Genomic DNA, 18971 nt, shown 5'->3' with positions numbered 1-18971 from the left:
ACGTATACACGCACACATTAGAGAAGTGTGACTCCTCGCCCTTCATTACCACTTTCTGTCTTCCAAGCCTTTCCTAACTCCTATACTTCTTGTTCCAATTCACTCTGCAAGTGATCCTTCTCATTAGTTTTTAGTTAATCTTTCCTGTATTTCTTTTTGATGAGAAATATGTGTATTTTTGGTTCTCCTTATTTTTTATTCAAAAGGTAGCATACCATACTTTTTTTTTGGTAGTTTGCTTTTTTCACTTAACAGTATAGCTTGAAAATCACTTCTTTATCAGTTCAGAGAGATATTCCTCTTTCTTACAGCCTTATGTTATTCCACTGTGTGCATGGGCCTTATTTTTTTCAACTGTTCTGTGTATAGAGAATCTATTTTATAATTACAACAATGCTGTAATTTAATTTTTAATTTCCTTTTTATGGTCCCATCTGCTTGTTTGAAGATATGTAATTGAGTTTGGGGTGCTTTATTGCAGTTTTCTTCTTTATGACTGTTGGGGAGAGATGGAGACAGATTTTCATATACGTAAGGGTTTTCATTCTGTTTGCTGTGTTTTTTCTCTTTCTTGTCCCAGCAATCTCAAACTCTTGCGTTTGAGTAATCCTCTTGCCTCAGCCTCCCAAGTAGCTGGGACCACAGGCATGCAATGTCATGCCCGGCTAATTTTTCTATTTTTAGTAGAGACAGGGTCTTGCTCTTGCTCAGGCTTTTCTCGAACTCCTGAGCTTACCTTGGCCTCCCAGAGTGCTGGGATTACATGCATGAGCCACCACACCTGCATCTGTTTGCTGTGTCTTCATCTCAGAGTTACTTTGTATATAGGTTTGTCTCTTCTTGTTTATAAGTTTCATGGACTTTTTTTCTTTCAAGAATTTCTAGGGCGGCGCCTGTGGCTCAGTGAGTAGGGCGCCGGCCCCATATGCCAAGGGTGGCGGGTTCAAACCCAGCCCCGGCCAAACTGCAACAACAACAACAAAAAAATAGCCGGGTGCTATGGCGGTCACCTGTAGTCCCAGCTACTCGGGAGGCTGAGGCAAGAGAATCGCTTAAGCCCAGAAGCTGGAGGTTGCTGTGAGCTGTGTGATGCCACGGCACTCTGCCAAGGGCCATAAAGTGAGACTCTGTCTCTACAAAAAAAAAAAAAAAAAAAAAGAATTTCTAGTTTAAGAGTTCTATCTTTACAGTGCAACGACATATGATTTCTTCAATGAGTGGCTTTAGTGGTGGGGGAAGGGTTGTATGTTCTGTAGTTTTCCTATAGGAGAGGTATTCTCTTGTTTCATAGGTCTCTAAATTTTGCTCTTTTGACTTTTCCATTGTTACCTGAGCTTCAAAGGACTCATTTCCCTTTTTAAACGTTCTTCCTTTGAGCACTGCCCCGCTGACTTCCACATACTCAATTTTAAGTTCCTTTCTGGTAGAGGTGCTGTGTTTTACCAGGCCTCTTTCAGTACAGGCTGTCCTCACTGTGCCTGGTAGTGCTGGATCCTAATGATAATCATGCAAGCTAATTGATGCAAAGTGATCATCTGTGGGAAAAATTATTCTGTGACGTTTAAATTTTTTTTGCCAGAACATTAGAAACTCTTCTTGTCAGTTACAAATTTATAGACAGTTTTTTAAATAGTAAAATCGATATTTAGTACACTTTTTTAAAACATTAGAGATACTGAAAATTAAAGTGTTTCATTTGTTTATATAGTGCTTTGCCCTCTTCTCTTATAATTTATGACATGGAGCGAGCATCTTTTCTGTGTCTTGACAAATGATCCTGCTCCTTGCTAAGTTTGTGTTAGCTTCCAACATTTTATCCTTTGTGTTGGCAACGTTGTGAAATATATCTGAAAATTCCTTTTGTGTAAAGTTTTTCTGCTGAGCAATTCTCTAGCGCTTCTTTGTTAGCCCCTTCCTTTGTTCATATAGATAATTGATGTCCACTTTGCTGTTTGACTGCGTATCTAGAGTCTCTCACACAGCAGCACTGTCCACAGTCCTATGTCTTCTATCGCTCTGTCTGCTTTCAATTTCATTTCCAGCGTTACTGATTTTTGTTGCTTTACTGCACTTTCATCTTGGTGGTCACCAACATCGTCTCTCTTGGTTACATCTTTTTAGAAATCATCTCCTGGGTTTATCACTGACAAAGAGACAGCACAGCCACATCCTTTGCTCTTTGAAGTGAATAACACGCACAGTGACCAACTGCTAACACTTTGTGAAAGTTATATCATTGGTCGCTGATTGTGATGCTCATTTGTTACTTATGTAGTGATTTGTGGACCAAAAACAGTGGAGTTTTGTAATTTGTACAGTTACAGTCATTATGCCCTGGTTTCTGAAGTTGGAACCATGTTATGTTGTTCAAACCAGAGTAACTGGAATTTGTGCATATCAATTGCAAAATGAGGACTGACTGTATTTTCACACTTAGGTTGGACTTTTTTAGGCAGTGATTTCAGATTAATCTCAGAGCTATCATTAGCTCTCTTCCTCTTACAGTTTTTCCCAAATCATTCTTGCTCTCTGCAAAGTTAGGCAGAGATGAAAGAGATGACTTGCTCACATTTGATGTTTCTTTTTCTTTTTTTCTTTGAGACGGAGTCTCACTATGTCACCCTGGGTAGAGTGCTGTGGCGTCACAGCTCCTAGCAACCTCAAACTCTTGGGCTTAAGCGATTCTTTTGCCTCAGCCTCCCAAGTAGCTGGACTACAGGTGCCTGCCACAATGTTGTTGTTGTAATTCTCATTGTTGTTTGGCAGGCTTGGGCTGGGTTCAAACCTGCCAGCTCCAGTGTATGTGGTGGTGCCCTAGCCGCTGAGCTACAGGAGCCAAGCCTGATATTTCTTTTCTTTTAGAGGGTAATGTGAAGCTTGAGTGTGTTCTTGCATTGCTAAGGTTTGAGTTTTGTAAGTTTTATTCTTAACTCTGTTTTGATTTTGATTTTGGAGGATATGTGGGGAGATACTATGCTATTCTTATTCTATTTTGATTTTGTAGGATATATAGGGAGATTCAAATTAATTAATCTCAGTGACCCTTAATTGCCTCAAAGTAGATTTATTTCATATTTGTAAAGTTCCATAGTGAAAAATTCTTACATTTTCCTCCAATTCTTGCATATTTGCGATGGAGAGAGAGGGGACTATAGGTCAGAGCTTATTATTAGGTAGAAATCGAGTATGTAGGTACCATCTTTGACCATTTATTCTCAGAATGTGCCTAGTATATGCATTTAGTTTTTGACTTGGTGAATAAGAGAAGATCAGATATTTAAAAATGCCTAATTCTGCTTCTCGGGGAAATGTGCATATTTTGGAAGATATGAAAGAAAAGTAAAATTACAAAAGAAAATATTACAGGCTGTACCCAGGTTATGAACCAGATAAATTCTGTAGGTTTGTTCTTATGTTGAATTTGTATGTAAGTTAGAACAAGTACGTGTACCTATTGCCTGTAAAAGCCCCTGTTCATAAGTGCAAGTCGAATGTCAATCAGATATTTGTAACACAGGGACTTACTATAATAGCCTCCACTCATAAGTGTCAGTTGTATATAAGTCGGATGTTTTTTACTCAGGGACCACCTGTAACGCAATGGGAACTTATTTATTAATTTATTGTCATTATTATCCTTGTAAACTGAACGATGTTTTTCTTTTTTAGTCCTATGACAATGGGCTGGCACAGGGAGCTGGACTTGAATCTCATGGTAAGACATCTTAAAATAAGTGAATGTGTAGTTTCTTTTGTTCCTTTAAACATCTTGGTATCTTCAATATGGAGAACCACAGAAGTTTTTTTCAACTGTGGGTACAGCCTGATTACCTTGTTGCTTTCCTGCGTCTTTATCTATTTGAATCCTTTTAGGTCAGTAATCATTCAGAAATCATTTAGGACAGAATGTTCAGACAATATGTTGTAGAAATTTTTACAAGTGTTAACTGCATGAAAATATATTGGGATTACTTCTTAAACCATTGTTAGAAAACAGGTTTTCTTCTTTGACATAACACTAAAAGGCTAGAGCAAATAGATGAAGAATACTAAATATGGATTAATAAATTCATCAAAACAAAACAATTTTAAGGCATAAAAGTATAAGAGTGTGGGAAGGAGGAAGAGGCAGAAGTAAACCAAGTATGAAAACAGTTGTACAACATGACTTTAAAATGTATCCATACTCACTGTGGTAATAATAATGCCTTCCCCAAATCTCTAAATGCTAATTCCCGGAACCTACAAATGTTACTTCAAAGGCCTTGGTCCTCAAAACTATGTTAAATTTATAAATTAAAGAAAGGTATAGGCTTTGGGGGCATGAACCATAGTCCATCACTTAAGATCCTGTCAGGGGCAATCTACTCAAGTCAGACCAACTCAAAATCGTGAGTTGCATGACTCAGAAAGATTCTGTCCTGAGTTTCATATTTGGGTAGTCCCTATCTGTTTCATATCACAGAGACTGTAATCCCAATTTCCTGCAAACAACAGTTACTGTCCCACAGGTCTCCTATGCAGGTGAGGTGAGGTGTCTCCTCAGCCAGAGTATATGTTAATACCACTTACAATAGGGAGCACAAGGAGACTGTCTTCACAGAAATTCTTAGAGCTGCCAGATTTCCTCTTTGGGTAACTAAACCATACCCTCCTGATCATGTGGTGATGACACTAACATAAGTACTATTACCAGCTCCTCCTATCCCTAATCTCATATGGACTCAGGCACACACAAGAATTATGGTAACATAATTAATAGTATGGCTTCAGAGGAAAATTCAAAACAGTCTTCTAAATACCCCTTAGAGACACACATTCTACTAATTATCTACATTGAAGGAGGGAGTGAATATGCAAGAAGAAAAGGAAATACTTGACAGGACAAGGTCCTAGGGGATATACAAGGACATGGGAGCCAAGGAATAATATCTCTTATACATGTTTTATAATTTATAAAACACTGCCCCCCATCTTTTCTAATCCTAGCAACAATGGTAAATAAAGATATAATTATGTCTACTCTGTTGATGAGGAAACCCTCATAGAAACTAAGCAAGGCAGCATGATAACTCAGCTGGCATCAGGGCTGACACCTGAACACCTGTCTGTTCTTTCCACTTTATTTCACTAGCAGAGGGGTGGAGACAACAGATGATCACACAAAAAACTGCTGTGACCAAAATGAAAGTGAAGTTTACTCAGCCTCCATGATTGGGGCCCTTTTTTTTTTTTTTTGGAAAAGGAGAATGGAAGCTTATTTCCTTCTGAATGGAAATTTCAATTTGAGAGAGTTCAGAGTGTTGAGATGCTGACAAACTTAGTGAATATCATCTTACTGTATTTTGGTTCTGCCCAAAGCAAGCAAAAATGTGAAAGAAGAGACTGGATAATGTCTGTTCAAAACAAAACAGGCTGCAGGGGAGAATCTGCTCCTGCTTCTTCCAGCTTCTGCAGGCTGCTGGCATTCCTTGCCTTTGACCACAACACTCCCAATCTGAGCTTCATAGTTATGTTGCCTCCTCCTTTCTTTTAGTCCAGCCTCCTTCTGCCTTCTTATGATGACACTCGTAAGTACGCGTAGGCCCACCCAGATAACCCAGAAGAATCTCCGCATGTAAGATCTTTTAATGTAATCATATTTACAAAGATCCTTTCTCCATTTGAAGTAACATTTGTAGGTTCTGGGAATTAGCATTTAGAGATTTGGGGAAGGCATTATTACAACCACAGTGAGTATGGATACATTTTAAAGTCATGTTGTACAACTGGTTTCATACTTGGTTTCCTTCTGCCTCTTCCTCCTTCCCACACTCTTATACTTTTATGCCTTAAAATTGTTTTGTTTTGTTTTGTTTGTTTGAGACGGAGTCTCACTGTGCTGCCCTCGGTAGAGTCCCTTGGCGTTACAGCTCACAGCCACCTCAAACTCTTGGGCTTAAGTGATTCTCTTGCCTCAGCCTCCCAAGGAGCTGGGACTACAGGCACAATCAGAATCCTGTGTTTAAGGGGCTTAAAACCAGGCTCAGGTGATTGAGTCTGCACAGAGAGTTATTAGTCTTAGATTTCAGTTCCAAATCTGCCATTAAGCATGTAATTTTGAACAAGTTCCTTAATCTTGTTTCATGTCTTAAACTTTGTTTTTTACAAATAAAATGTTTCTTACAGCTTTAAATTATTTTAAATTCTGTTCTGTTTTGTCAAATTAATATTGAAGACTGTGTTTAGTGCTTATTTTTACAATTGTCTTTTAAGTTTAAATTTTATTTCACTATTTTCTAGAATTATTTAACTACTTTCCCCCCAACCTTTTATACTCTTTTCATAGGCAACTAATTTGAAGTTTAAAGCATTATGTGATTTTGATTAACAGGAGGATCTACTTTTTGTGGCATCGCATCACTGTGTCTGATGGGTAAACTAGAAGAAGTTTTCTCGGAAAAAGAATTGAACAGGATAAAGAGGTGGTGCATAATGAGGCAGCAAAATGGTTATCATGGAAGACCTAATAAGCCTGTAGACACCTGTTATTCTTTTTGGGTGGGAGCAACTCTAAAGGTAAGAGAAATATTAAAAATGTGAAAACTGTATTTTGTGTTAATATAAATTGTGCTAAGAAGTTTTGGGCTTCATAATGTGCATTAAATAATTAGGTTTAGGCTCAGAGTTTTTCTGTTCTCACAAAGTAAGTCTCTGTATGTTTTTTCTGTAGAATTAGATTATCTCCTGTGCTACTTGAAAATTTTCATTCTTATAAAACTCAAATGACCCAGAAGTTGAGTTTTATACCTACTGAAAATTTATGCAGAACTTGTCTTGCATTACTTCAAATGCCTACCTTCTTTTAGGAATATGTCATAAGAATCTTGTAGAGCAGGGATCTGATAGTGATACCAGTGAAAGGTTAGTGAAAAAAGTTTTAATCTTAAAAACAAACCATTAGTCATTCCTTTAAAATAGCATGTAGTTTTTTTTATTTGCCTAAACCTTCCAAAACTCATTTACCAACATGCCTCCACGTTTTTCCCTATCTCTACTACCTTTTAATATACTTAATCATAAGTTTATACTCCTAGGTTAATACGAGTAAGTTTTTTCTGTCTAAAAATTGCCTTTGACATCTAAGAATTATCACCTACTTGTGATATTCGAATCTAATAGGAATCTGTGTTCCTCTTTCATATAATATCTTAATTTGTTCTCTTACACGAAATTCACACATAAAGTTGAACCAAATTTGGAAAAGAATGATTTAAAACAAAGACAGTAGTCTCCCTACCACTTGATGGAAAATGTTCCCAGCATCAAGATCCTAAAGAGTCACTTTCTTTATGGTCTTTATTTCTTATTTGTACAGTAACTTTCTTTTTTTTTTTTTTGCGAAACAATGCTTCTTCATCCATCAGTAATATTTCCTGTGGCTCTCTTTAGTTCATTAACATACTTTAAACCACCTTGTAGCTTCAGCTTTCTTGAACTCTCTTAAATACTGCCCCCCCATCCTATTCTCTTCACAGTTTGATTTACTTATCTACTTTATTTATTTTTAATTTTTTTCTTTTTAATGAATCTTGAGAGAAAAGATAAATACATGTCCTAAATCATTATTATATAGCTTTTTATGTAACATTTGTTTTACCATTATCTTTCTTGATTAAAGAGCTATAATTGTTTACTATTTGCAAACAAAACTGTCTCTAGCATCTAGTTAATAATTTTTCAGGGGGTGAATTGCTTGAGTTCAGGAGTTTGAGACCAGCCTGACGAGACCACCCTGAGCAAGAGTGAGACTTGGGCCAAGCATAGTGGCTCACGCCTGTAATCCGAGCACACTGGGAGGCCAAAGCAGGTGGTTTGCGTGAGCTCAGGAATTGGAGAGCAGCCTGAGCAAGAGCGAGACCTAGCCTCTACTAAAAATGGAAAAACTAGCTAGGTGCTACGGCCGGTGTCTATAGTCCCAGGTACTTGGGAGCCTAAGGGAAGAGAATCACTTGAGCCCAAAGAGTTTGAGGTTGCTGTAAGCTATGATGCCATGGCACTTAACCCCAGGGCAACTGAGTGAGACTCTGTCTCAAAAAAAAGAAAAAGTGACTCGTTAAAATATATAAATAAATAGATAAATAAGAATTTTTTTGTTCTTTTAAAAATTTTTGGTTACTACCAGTTTGTAACTAATAGCTCAAAAGTCTATCATAGAGTTAAAATACAGGTAGATAAAATTGCACTTTTTGAAATAATTGAGTAGATTGAAGGAATCTAGATCTTTTGAATCTAGCTTAATGTGATACAGAGTTTAGATGGGCCTGGTTTAGAAGAAAGAAATAGTGAGTGGGTCAAGAAAAGGAGAGTAGGCTTGGCGCCTGTAGCACAGTGGTTACTGTGCCAGCCACATACACTGAGGCTGGCGGATTTGAACCCAGTCCGGGCTAGCTAAAACAACAATGGCAACTGCAACAAAAAATAGCCAGGTGTTGTGGCGGGCGCCTGTAGTCCCAGCTACTTGGGAGGCTGAGGCAAGAGACTCACTTGAACCCAAGAGGTTGCTATGAGCTATGATGCCATGGTACTCTACCAAGGGCGACATAGTGAGACTCTGTCTCAAAGGAAAAAAGAAAGAAAGAAAAAAGAAAAGGAGAGTAGATTAGATAAGAAGATAGGCCTATGATCCTAGCACTTTGGAGGCCAAGATGGGAGGACTACCTGAAGTCAGGAGTTCAAGACCAGCCTGAACAAAGCAAGAGCAAGACACTGTCTCTACAAAAAACAGAAACATTAACTAGGCAAAGTGGCTTGTGCCTGTAGTCCCAGCTATTTGGGTGGCTGAGGCAAGAGGATTACTTGAGCCCAGGAGTTTGAGGTTTTAGTGAACTGTGATGACACCACTGCACTCTACCCAGGGCAACAGAGTGAGACTCTGCCTCAAAAACAAACAAAGAAACAAAACAGATTTGGTAAGAATATAAAAAATATATAATGTGGTTGACTAATTATGTGGCCCTAGAAACTGACTCTGAGCACCTTAGCTAAAAAACCCATATTTAAATGATAATCTGAAATCTGAATGAAAGGTCAGTGTGGAACTTATATGTCAACAAATTTTTGCCATGTCATTTCAGCTTCTGAAAATTTTCCAATATACTAACTTTGAGAAAAATAGAAACTACATCTTATCAACTCAAGATCGCCTTGTAGGGGGATTTGCCAAGTGGCCAGATAGTCATCCAGGTAATTATTTTCTGTGGGAATCAAAAACAACTTTTCTTTCTTTTTTTTTTTTTTTAACAACTTTTATTTCTTGAGTAAATCTTTAAGCATCTTTATATGCCTTTAAGAAAAAGCATATGATAGAAAATATAGCCGCAGTTGTAAAGTCACATTAAATAATATGTGTTTTAAAAATTAGGTTGTTGAAGATTGGGGTAGATTTAGAGTGGTAGGTAGTATAAAGGAAAGAGTTGATTGTCAAGATAGAGTGATATAGTGTACATTATCCCCAAATATTTCACTTAATAATGTTACATTTCATTTGCTGCAGTAGGGCAGATGAACTGAATGGGCCCTTTCCAAAATAGAGAATTATTTGGTCCATTCAAAATCATTAGACTTATTAGCTATGACTTGAACTAAGGTAGTATAAATTACTCTCAACCATGAACCAGTTCAGATTCTTTTCAGAATTCATTAGATAAAAAAAAATCTCCTGAATACAGGTGTTTTCACTGCTCTTACTCTTGTTCTCTAAATTTCAGCAGATTCAGATAACTTTTTTAGATGACCACCTTGCTGTTTGAACTCTCACCATTCACTATCGAAAAATCGAGAATCAAACAGATTCAGGCAATATGAATGGTACAACACTCAAGTTCTTTCAGAATTTGGCTACTCTCCTGCCTCTAGCATCTTTCTCCAGTCTGCACCTCCCCCTGCCCCCACTTACCTTATATTTTCACTATCAGAAAAATGAGTCTATTTATAGTTTCCCCATAAAAATCAATATGAGTTTGTTAAAATAACTTGGGGTGGCATCTGTGCCTCAAAGGGGTAGGGTGCAGGCCCCATATGCCGGATTTGGTAGGTTCAAACCCAGCCCCGGCCAAAAACTGCAAAAAAACAAAAAAGAACATTGACATTTTTGATGAACAAGTTTTCAAGGAATTAGCTATAAATATATGAAGCTAGAGGCAAGGAATGGTTGTTCTTGCAGCAGTCTAGAAAGTATCTCTTCATCTCATTTCCCATCATAGAACTGCTGTGGTTGGAATGTGTATTTGAACCAAATTATAAATAAGGGGCTTGTGAAATCATATTTTTATGCCTGAAATGAGCAAGAATATTTCCTCACACCTATATCTGCCTGCATTTTTATGTAAGCCCTGCTTCCTTAGAAAAAGATGTTCAGTGCTTTCTAAGTCATAAGCCAATTTATGTTTTCATAAATTAATTTCTAAAGCAAATAATACATTGAAATTTTGGGTACCTATAATACATACCTATGAATATGATAGAAATATGCCTCAAGAACACAATTATTTTGTTCTTGATGCCATTTTTTAATCAGTGTGTAGTATTCTTAACAAGTAATGAGAATAGAGAAATAGGAAATCAGCATTTCTTGTATAAACTTAACTTGAAATATATTAAATATTTTCAGTAGTTTTTTTTAAGAATAATATATATCTATATTTTTTTGGCTTTTTTTTTTTTTTTAATTTCAGAGGATGTCCCAGTGTTAGTGAACAGTTTTGTTCCTTGTCCCTTGTCCAGCTTGAAGTTACAGTCATTATTCAGTACAACACACTCAAGCCATTTGAAATTCCTCAAACGTCAAGAAACACTTAACCTCTGCCATACCATACTTTTTAAGGCAGAGTATTTTCTATAACAGTTACTACAGAGTGTTTGCTTGTTAATTTTCAGTTAACCAGAACCACACATTCCATAGGTATTCTAAGGGCATGATAGCAGAAATAGAGAAATTTCACTTTTGAGATCTCAGCCACCAACACACTTAGCACCTTCTTGAAAATATAAAATGAAATATTAGTTTGGATAAAAAAATTTTATATCCTATTGTTATTTAGAAAAATTCCTTTTAGTTTTTTTTTTTTTTTTGTAGAGACAGAGTCTCACTTTATGGCCCTTGGTAGAGTGCCGTGGCATCACAGAGCTCACAGCAACCTCCAACTCCTGGGCTTAAGCGATTCTCTTGCCTCAGCCTCCCGAGTAGCTGGGACTACAGGCGCCCGCCACAACACCTGGCTATTTTTTGGTTGCAGTTTGGCGGGGGCCGGGTTTGAACCCGCCACCCTCAATATATGGGGCCGGCGCCCTACCCACTGAGCCACAGGCGCCGCCCTTAGTTTTGTTTTTTAGAAAAATTCTTTTTCATTTGATACTTAAAAGCATTTTGAGTTTTAATCATCTTCTACAACTATTTGCTATACCTTAAGCTTAATTACACTTAAATTTTTTGTAAGAGAATCACTTTCAGGGGGAAAAATTAATTTTATTTCATTTATATTAAAAACTTTGTCCTTAGCTGAGTCTTGTGGCAGGCACCTGTAGTCCCAGCTACCTGGGAGGCTGAGGCAAGAGGATTTCTTGAGCCTAGGAGTTTGAGGTTGCTGTGAGCTATGACACTATAACGCTCTAGTGAGGGTAACAGAGTGAAACTCTGTCTCAAAAAAGAAAAAAAAATTGGTCTGTTAGCTTTTTTATGAGAAAATCCTTAAAGCTTTTTTCTAAAGAGATCAGCTTCTAAACTCTAATATTTGTGTGAGTATTTGGTTGTAAAACTCAGTTTTTACAGATACATTAAAATATTTTCAGAGCTTATACACTAGAGAGCATAGAAAGTCTTTGTAAAATAAATTGAATTTATGTCAACAGGCCTATTCCCAGAGCCTTTAGAAAAATCATTTTAAGGAGAGAGTCTTTAAAGAAAGCTTATTCTTGGTTTTAATAAGTCCAGTAGTTGCTTTGACACAGAGATTTTATATATATTTATGAAAGAAACTTCAAAAGAATGATGTTTTATTATGAAGTAAAAATATATTTCAACATCAAAAGTGCTTAAATCACCTACAGATAAGGAGTTTTTGTTTTATGTTTTTAACTATTTGAGGTTTGAAACAATTCAGTTCTGGTGTCATTGGCAAAATTCCTTTAGAGAAAAAAATAAGTTTTATTTTTACTTACTATGGAAAGATATCAGTTTTACACAGATTCTATTTTATTATTATAGCTCTGTAATTATATTACTTTATATTGTATTTTTTCCTAGAAAATAAAGCTTAATGTTGCTTTGTGCCATTTGTAATTTTAGAATAACTACATGGAATGATGTAATAGTACAAGGGAAATCAAACCTATTTTTTGTGGTCTGAATATTAGAGGAAAGTTAAGTCAGTAGAAACCTAATAAGCATTTACTGAAAAAGCCGAAAAGGGTATTTATTAACATGGGCCCCCCCCATTAGTGAAATAACCTTATCACAAATAGAACAACTATTTGTCATTTCTGTTTTGAAAAGTAAATGATACTCACTTTTTCTATAACTCGTAAATAAAGTTTTATTTACGAGTTATAGAAAAAAGTAAATAAAGTAAATATAGAAAAAAGTAAATAAAGCTTTTTCTATAACTCGTTTGACTTAGTAAGAAGTTTTGAACTTTAATAGTTCTTGAGGTTATAAATATTAGCCAGTTCAAAAATAGAAAAAAATCTTGACTGCTACAAAAGTTTATGTCGTGTTCCTATAAATACATAGCTCTGAGTTCTTCAGAAGTCTATATAAGGCTCTCGGGCAGGCAATAGCCATGTGATTTCAGTGGTGACTTTACAGAAGAGGGTTGCTGCCCCCCGAAGTATGGGAAACTAGTGAGACCAGTGCAGAAGAATTGTTAGGATATGAGCATTTGCATATTATGACCAAGTAGAATGTGAGTTTGTTTTTAGAATGACTGACATTACCCTAAATAGAAGAATTAAATATGGTACAGCATTCCAGAATGGATTATTTTTGTTTAAGCTTCTTTCATTTAACACAGTATTCAGATAGTACTGTATATGGTTTAGGAACTGTCTGGTGTAAAACTGGGAGGGGAGGGTATTGCTACATAAATTCAGAGTTTTGTTTTCATTTTTAAGAAAAAATTTTCCTCTAATGATACAGAGTTAAAGCTGTTCCCATATTCTGTAGTAAGCAAAAGGGAAGACTAACCGAAGTGAGAAGTCTTTTATAATTCTACTTGTCTTCCTCCCTGCCTTTACTTATAACAGTTGTTGGCCTTGTTCTCTCTTTGGTTTGTAACTGTTTCCTTTAGTTAATGATATTTTCAAAAATAAAAGATTTTATTTTGAGAATCTGGTTTATAAAATATTAATGTTTGAGACTTGAGAAAGCATATATTTTAAAAACCATAGTTAGTAGCCGGGTGTTGTGGCGGGCGCCTGTAGTCCCAGCTGCTCGGGAGGCTGAGGCAAGAGAATCGCGTAAACCCAAGAGTTAGAGGTTGCTGTGAGCGGTGTGACGCCATGGCACTCTACCCGAGGGCGGTACAGTGAGACTCTGTCTCTACAAAAAAAAAAAAATAATAAAATAAAAACCATAGTTAGCATTTCGTACATGTATAAAAATGCCTATTATGATTGTTTTAAATGCCTCATTTTCAGATGCTTTGCACGCATACTTTGGGATCTGTGGCCTGTCACTAATGGAGGAAAGTGGAATTTGTAAAGTTCATCCTGCTCTGAATGTAAGCACACGGACTTCTGAACGCCTTCTAAATCTCCATCAAAGCTGGAAAACCAAGGACTCTAAACAGTGCTCAGAGAATGTGCATATCTCCACATGACTAACTTTAGACTGGGAAGGTGGGGGGATTTGTAGCATAACTGTAGCTCCAGCTTAAAGCCATGTATAACCACGTGTGCTCTTTTTTTAAGAGGTAGAGTCTTACAGTCAAATCTCGTACTGATGTCTTGAGCCAGTAACCCGTGTACTGAGTTTCAAGAAAATCTTTGTTGAAGTTTAGACCATGACTCTGTAGTGGTTCTTAAATGTTTATACTGTATTTCTAAGAAGTTCTTTGAGGCAAATTTACTGTATATATGTAGGTTATCTTTTTTAAAATTCTTCAGTACAAATTGTATCTTCTTATAAAATGGACACAAATCTTAAAAACAAGTTTACACTTCATATGACATTGATAATCTTCAGGTGAATACTTAGCGCTTGACTGCTGATGGTAAAAAATTTGCTTTAGTGAATTAAGTATCTGGGATTATTCTTTGAAAACAGATGATCCCATAATTTTTTTAGAAAAGTGACTTGTCTTATCCTTAAGTAAAATGTGCCAATTAAACTTGTGTGGCCTATATAAATGAAATTAATAATTTCATAATAGGAGTAAATAGGCTTAACTAATATGATAGTTTTCTAAAAGGAGATTGTTTTCAGAGGACTATTATGAGGGAAAAGTAATTTAACTGTATGTGAATGTGAACAAGAAGGTTTTATGCTGTGTGGGTCATTTAGACCTTACTTTGGTGAATACCAGTTGTGTTTGATTTTAATCTGAAATCATTAGTTGCCTTTCTTTTTCTTTATTGCTTTCTGGGAAGAAAAAAATCTTTCATCTAGAAGGAAAAACTTTAAGTGTTTTTATTTTACCTGATACTGTAAATTGTACTTTTATAATGGAATTATTTTTAGCCATTTGGATTTTTTTCTTTAGTTTGTTGCCCTCAGTGTCACAGCTGCTCTAATTTTAAACTAATAATTTTCTAATTTTTTTCAAATTAAATAAGTAAAAATTAAATATAAAAGTAGAACCACTCAAGTAAATTCAGTACTTCAGCTCAATACATGGTCATTTATATTTTTATATTTTCAGGTAAGTCTGATGGAAATGTAACCATTTAGAGGGTAAAACTGGGGTTTTGTTTTTGTTCACTGTTTTATTTTCCTAAGTTTATGAACTAGTTAAATATAAACAAGATAGTATAAAAACTCTTTATTTGTAATCAGTTTATTAATAAATCACATCTCTCACTGTTCAGTGACATTCAAAGATAAGAGTCTAGTATGGAAATGTAGAAGAAAATCTCACTAAAGGAGTTGTGTTTAAGTTAGTGTTGGTGGTAATAAGTTTTGAATTACTATTTCTACAAGCATCAGTATAAAAACTAAATTACTAGGCCGGGCGCGGTGGCTCACGCCTATAATCCTAGCACTCTGGGAGGCTAAGATGAGTGGATTGCTTGAGCTCACAAGTTCAAAACCAGCCTGAACATGAGTGAAACCCTGTCTCTACTGAAAAATGAAAAACTGAGGCAAGAGGTTTGCTTGAACCCAAGAGGTTGAGGTTGCTGTAAGCCCTGATGCCATGGCACTTTACCAAAGGTGACAAAGTGAATCTCTGTCTCAAAAAAAAAAAAAAGTCAATTACTAGTATCACTGTTAGTATTATAATATTTTAAACTTATTTTAATTCCTTCCCTAAATTAAAGAAAATATTCTAATATAATAGTCCTTCCCAAGGGAACCTATGTACTTGGAAAAATGATTCATTTATTATTGGTATTCTTAGTTTTAAACCCAAGTACGACAAAGTCAACTCTTTTTTTTTTAATTAGTAATAAAATGATGGTGGGGAGAGAGAAAGCTTAACAACAGATGTAACACTTCTTTGAGTTATTCCGGTTGCTTATTTAAATCCTGACAAATTGAGACATCCATATCTCAAACTAAGTTATCTTTTAGACATTGGGACTTAAAATAGCATATATGTAATGGCTTTAGGACTTTATAAAAAGCCCAAATTGTTTTTCCTAAATCACCATCAATGATTAGAAGAAAGGTAGTTGTAGTGACTGTATTCAGCAATGAAAGAAAAGAATTTCTATCAAAAAGTATTTCACAAAATAATTTTCTAACTCATTAAATAATAGCACAAGAATATAAGTTATAGGGCGGTGCCTGTGACTCAGTGAGTAGGGTGCTGGCCCCATATACTGAGGGTGGCAGGTTCGAACCCGGCCAAACTGCAACAAAAATTAGCCTTTGTGGCGGGCGCCTGTAGTCCAGCTACTTGGGAGGCTGAGGCAAGATAATCGCCTAAGCCCAAGAGCTGGAGGTTGCTGTGGGCTATGATACCACAGCACTCTACCAAGGGGGACAAAGTGAGACTCTGTCTCTAAGAAGAAAAAAAAAAAAGAATATAAGTTATACTATAATAACTTGATACACCTGTGAGAGACCTTGTGAAACTGTGGACCAGTGAATATTGTTGTTTCATAGCAACATATTGACCCCAAAAATAGCAGGCCAGTGTGAGTTGTGGAGAAACTATTCCTAACTTTTCTAAACAGCTATTTATGAGAAAGTATTTATGAATACAGTAAATGATAAGCAATAGAGCACATAGATATTTTGTTTCTTAGCAGTAGTGATGTAATGAGAAAGGAAATACAAAGTCCAAAATCTTAACTCTATTTTCTACACTCTGCTATCCCTCTCCACCCCCAACAGTACTTTTAGGTGATAGTAAAGGAAGTTTTGTTTTGCGCATCTGCATAAAATACAAGGTTAATTGAGTTGTACGGTGTAATTTATCATCTACTGTGTTTTTAGATTTGGCCTTAAATGGTTATATATTCTAAATTCTAATAGAAATTTTACTAACAGGAAAAACAGTCTGGAAACTGTTGGACCTGATACTGTTTAAGAGTCAGTTAATGAGCAGGTGCTCTGGAATCAGATGACCTAGGTTTAAATCCCAGATCTGCCCGTTCTTGGACTTGGACTCTTAACTCTCTCATTGATAAAGTGAGCCAATTATATTTCCTCACAGAGGTGAGGATTAAATGAGATATTACATGTAAGCACTTAACATAGTACCTGACATATAGCAAATTCCTAATTATAGTTTCTGTTATAATCATAAAGTTGTTATTGTAATTAACATATGTTCTACAATGAAAAGAGTTCTTAACAGAGATTAAACTCAGGGAAGGTGATGACAGCAGTGTAGTTTTTGCATCTCCCCATATAAAGAACAGCTAGGATAGGCACAGATACTATCTACAAAACTAGATGACAAGGTATCTCCATGAACCCCAAAATACAAGTGAAAACAAACTACTGACCCACATAGTTTCAGCCTCTATGTAGGAGGAAATGGAAGTAAGGCAGCTGGTTTCTGACAACCCTGCAAATTGGAGGACTATAATGCTGCCCACAGTTTCTCACTATTTCAGTGCAGTGAGCCAATCTCAAAAAGCTGAAACTGGGAAGACTTCTACAGAATCCCATTTCCAAGTGAGTGCGAAAGCAATCTGATAAGGTCTGATGATGGTGCTCGTGCACCTGGGCCCTACAAAGTATACCTCTTGAAGCTAATTAGACAAAGCCTACTGCTAAGTAGAAATTGCTAGAGTTAGCATCTAAGTTGGTCAGGATGGATACAACAGGATAAAAGAAAGGTCCAGATAAGTATTGGGAAGGAAGGCCAGTGTGCATAATGTGTAATAGATTACACACACATATAATCTGTTAAATCACTGTGAAAAAGAAAAGGGAGCTCTAGAGTCATGAAGCTAGAAAAGTCATCGGCCATCCAGGCCTTCCTCCTTAAGACATAAGCAAACTCATTCCACTTAGGAGGGGATGAAAAGCAACTGAGGCAAGGTCAATGGTCAAATTTCATTCAAAGTTAGAATAAAAAAAAATAAGAGAATTAAGTAGATCAGCATCCCCACAGGCAATGGCCTGGATGGCCGATGACCAGAGAGACATGACCACAAGGCAGATGAAAACCCAATATTTCCCAAAAAATTACAATGCAGTTATGACGGGAAATATGTAGTATTTAGTACTGTATCAATAAAAGTAGAGAAAAATGGACCGGGCGTGGTGGCTCATGCTTGTAATCCTAGCACTCTGGGAGGCCGAGGCAGGTGGATTGCTTGAACTCAGGAGTTGGAGACCAGCCTGAGCTAGAGTGAGACCCCGTCTCTACTAAAAATAGAAAAACTGAGGCAAGAGGATTGCTCGAGCCCAAAAGGTGGAGGTTGCTGTGAGCTGTGATGCCATGGTACTCTACCCAGGGCAACAGCTTAAGACTCTGTCTCAGGAAAAAAAGAAAAGTAGGGAAAGATGAAATTTAAACAACGAAGTCTTAAGTGGAGTAAAAATCAAAAGAAAAAAGCAACTAGTAATTTCTAGTAGAAAACCAAATCAATAGAGCCAATAAATAAATCCCCAAACTGGTTCTTTGGCAGAGTTGGTGGGGGGAGCTCGGGGAGATAGACAAACCACCAGCTAACCTTTTTAAGAAAAGAAGAAAGCACACGTCCAATTTAAATAACAAGGGGGAAATAAGAGAACAGGAACTTTTTAAAAATTTACTACTTTGAGCAATTTTATATAATTAGACAATTATTTTTTTGAGAAAAATGCAGATTGCCAAAATTTACTCTAGTAAATACACAAAATCAAAACATACCAACGAAAGTGACCCTTACCAAAGAAAACATCAGGCACAGATTGTCTCAAGGGAATTTTCTACCAAATCTTTATGATTAAATAATCCCACCGTTACTTAATTTTGGGAACTGGAAAAATTAACTTCAAAGTGCCAAAGGGAAAAAAAGAATTTCAAATTGATTCAAAAACTTGACAAAGACTGTATCAAAAAATTATGGACCATTTGCAGAAATACCAATGAAAAGGTTTTAATTAGTATATAAGCAAAAAGCATTACAGCATTTTCAAAGGTAATAAATCATGATCAAGTTGGGTTTATTATAGGAATTAAATTATACGATTATCTTTCATCTTTGCGGAAAAGGCATATGATAGAATTGATCACTCCTTTTAAATATACTCAGTGAATAGAAATTGATGCATAATTAATATATACTCAGTAAATTGAAATTGGTGTATAATTGATTAACATTTTACCTCT

General features: G+C 36.2%; 1 protein-coding gene across 2 annotated transcripts in view; it reads left to right on the top strand.

The window, feature by feature from the left end:
- The window catches only part of PGGT1B (protein geranylgeranyltransferase type I subunit beta), a 42594-nt gene that overhangs the window by 22931 nt on the left and 692 nt on the right, over nt 1–18971 (top strand). Inside the window, exons 6-9 of one of the 2 annotated variants that reach the window (XM_053567198.1) lie at nt 3670–3715; nt 6374–6558; nt 9117–9225; nt 13675–13757. In XM_053567198.1, coding sequence (XP_053423173.1) covers nt 3670–3715; nt 6374–6558; nt 9117–9225; nt 13675–13757 — 423 coding nt within the window. Of the gene's footprint in view, nt 1–3669; nt 3716–6373; nt 6559–9116; nt 9226–13674; nt 14367–18971 lie in introns of those variants that run through there. The other variant, XM_053567197.1, reaches the window with a different exon arrangement.

This window comes from Nycticebus coucang, chromosome 17 (genome assembly GCF_027406575.1).
Source record: "Nycticebus coucang isolate mNycCou1 chromosome 17, mNycCou1.pri, whole genome shotgun sequence".
In the NCBI taxonomy this organism is placed as follows: domain Eukaryota; kingdom Metazoa; phylum Chordata; class Mammalia; order Primates; family Lorisidae; genus Nycticebus; species Nycticebus coucang.
This window is presented reverse-complemented; position numbering and strand designations above follow the sequence as displayed.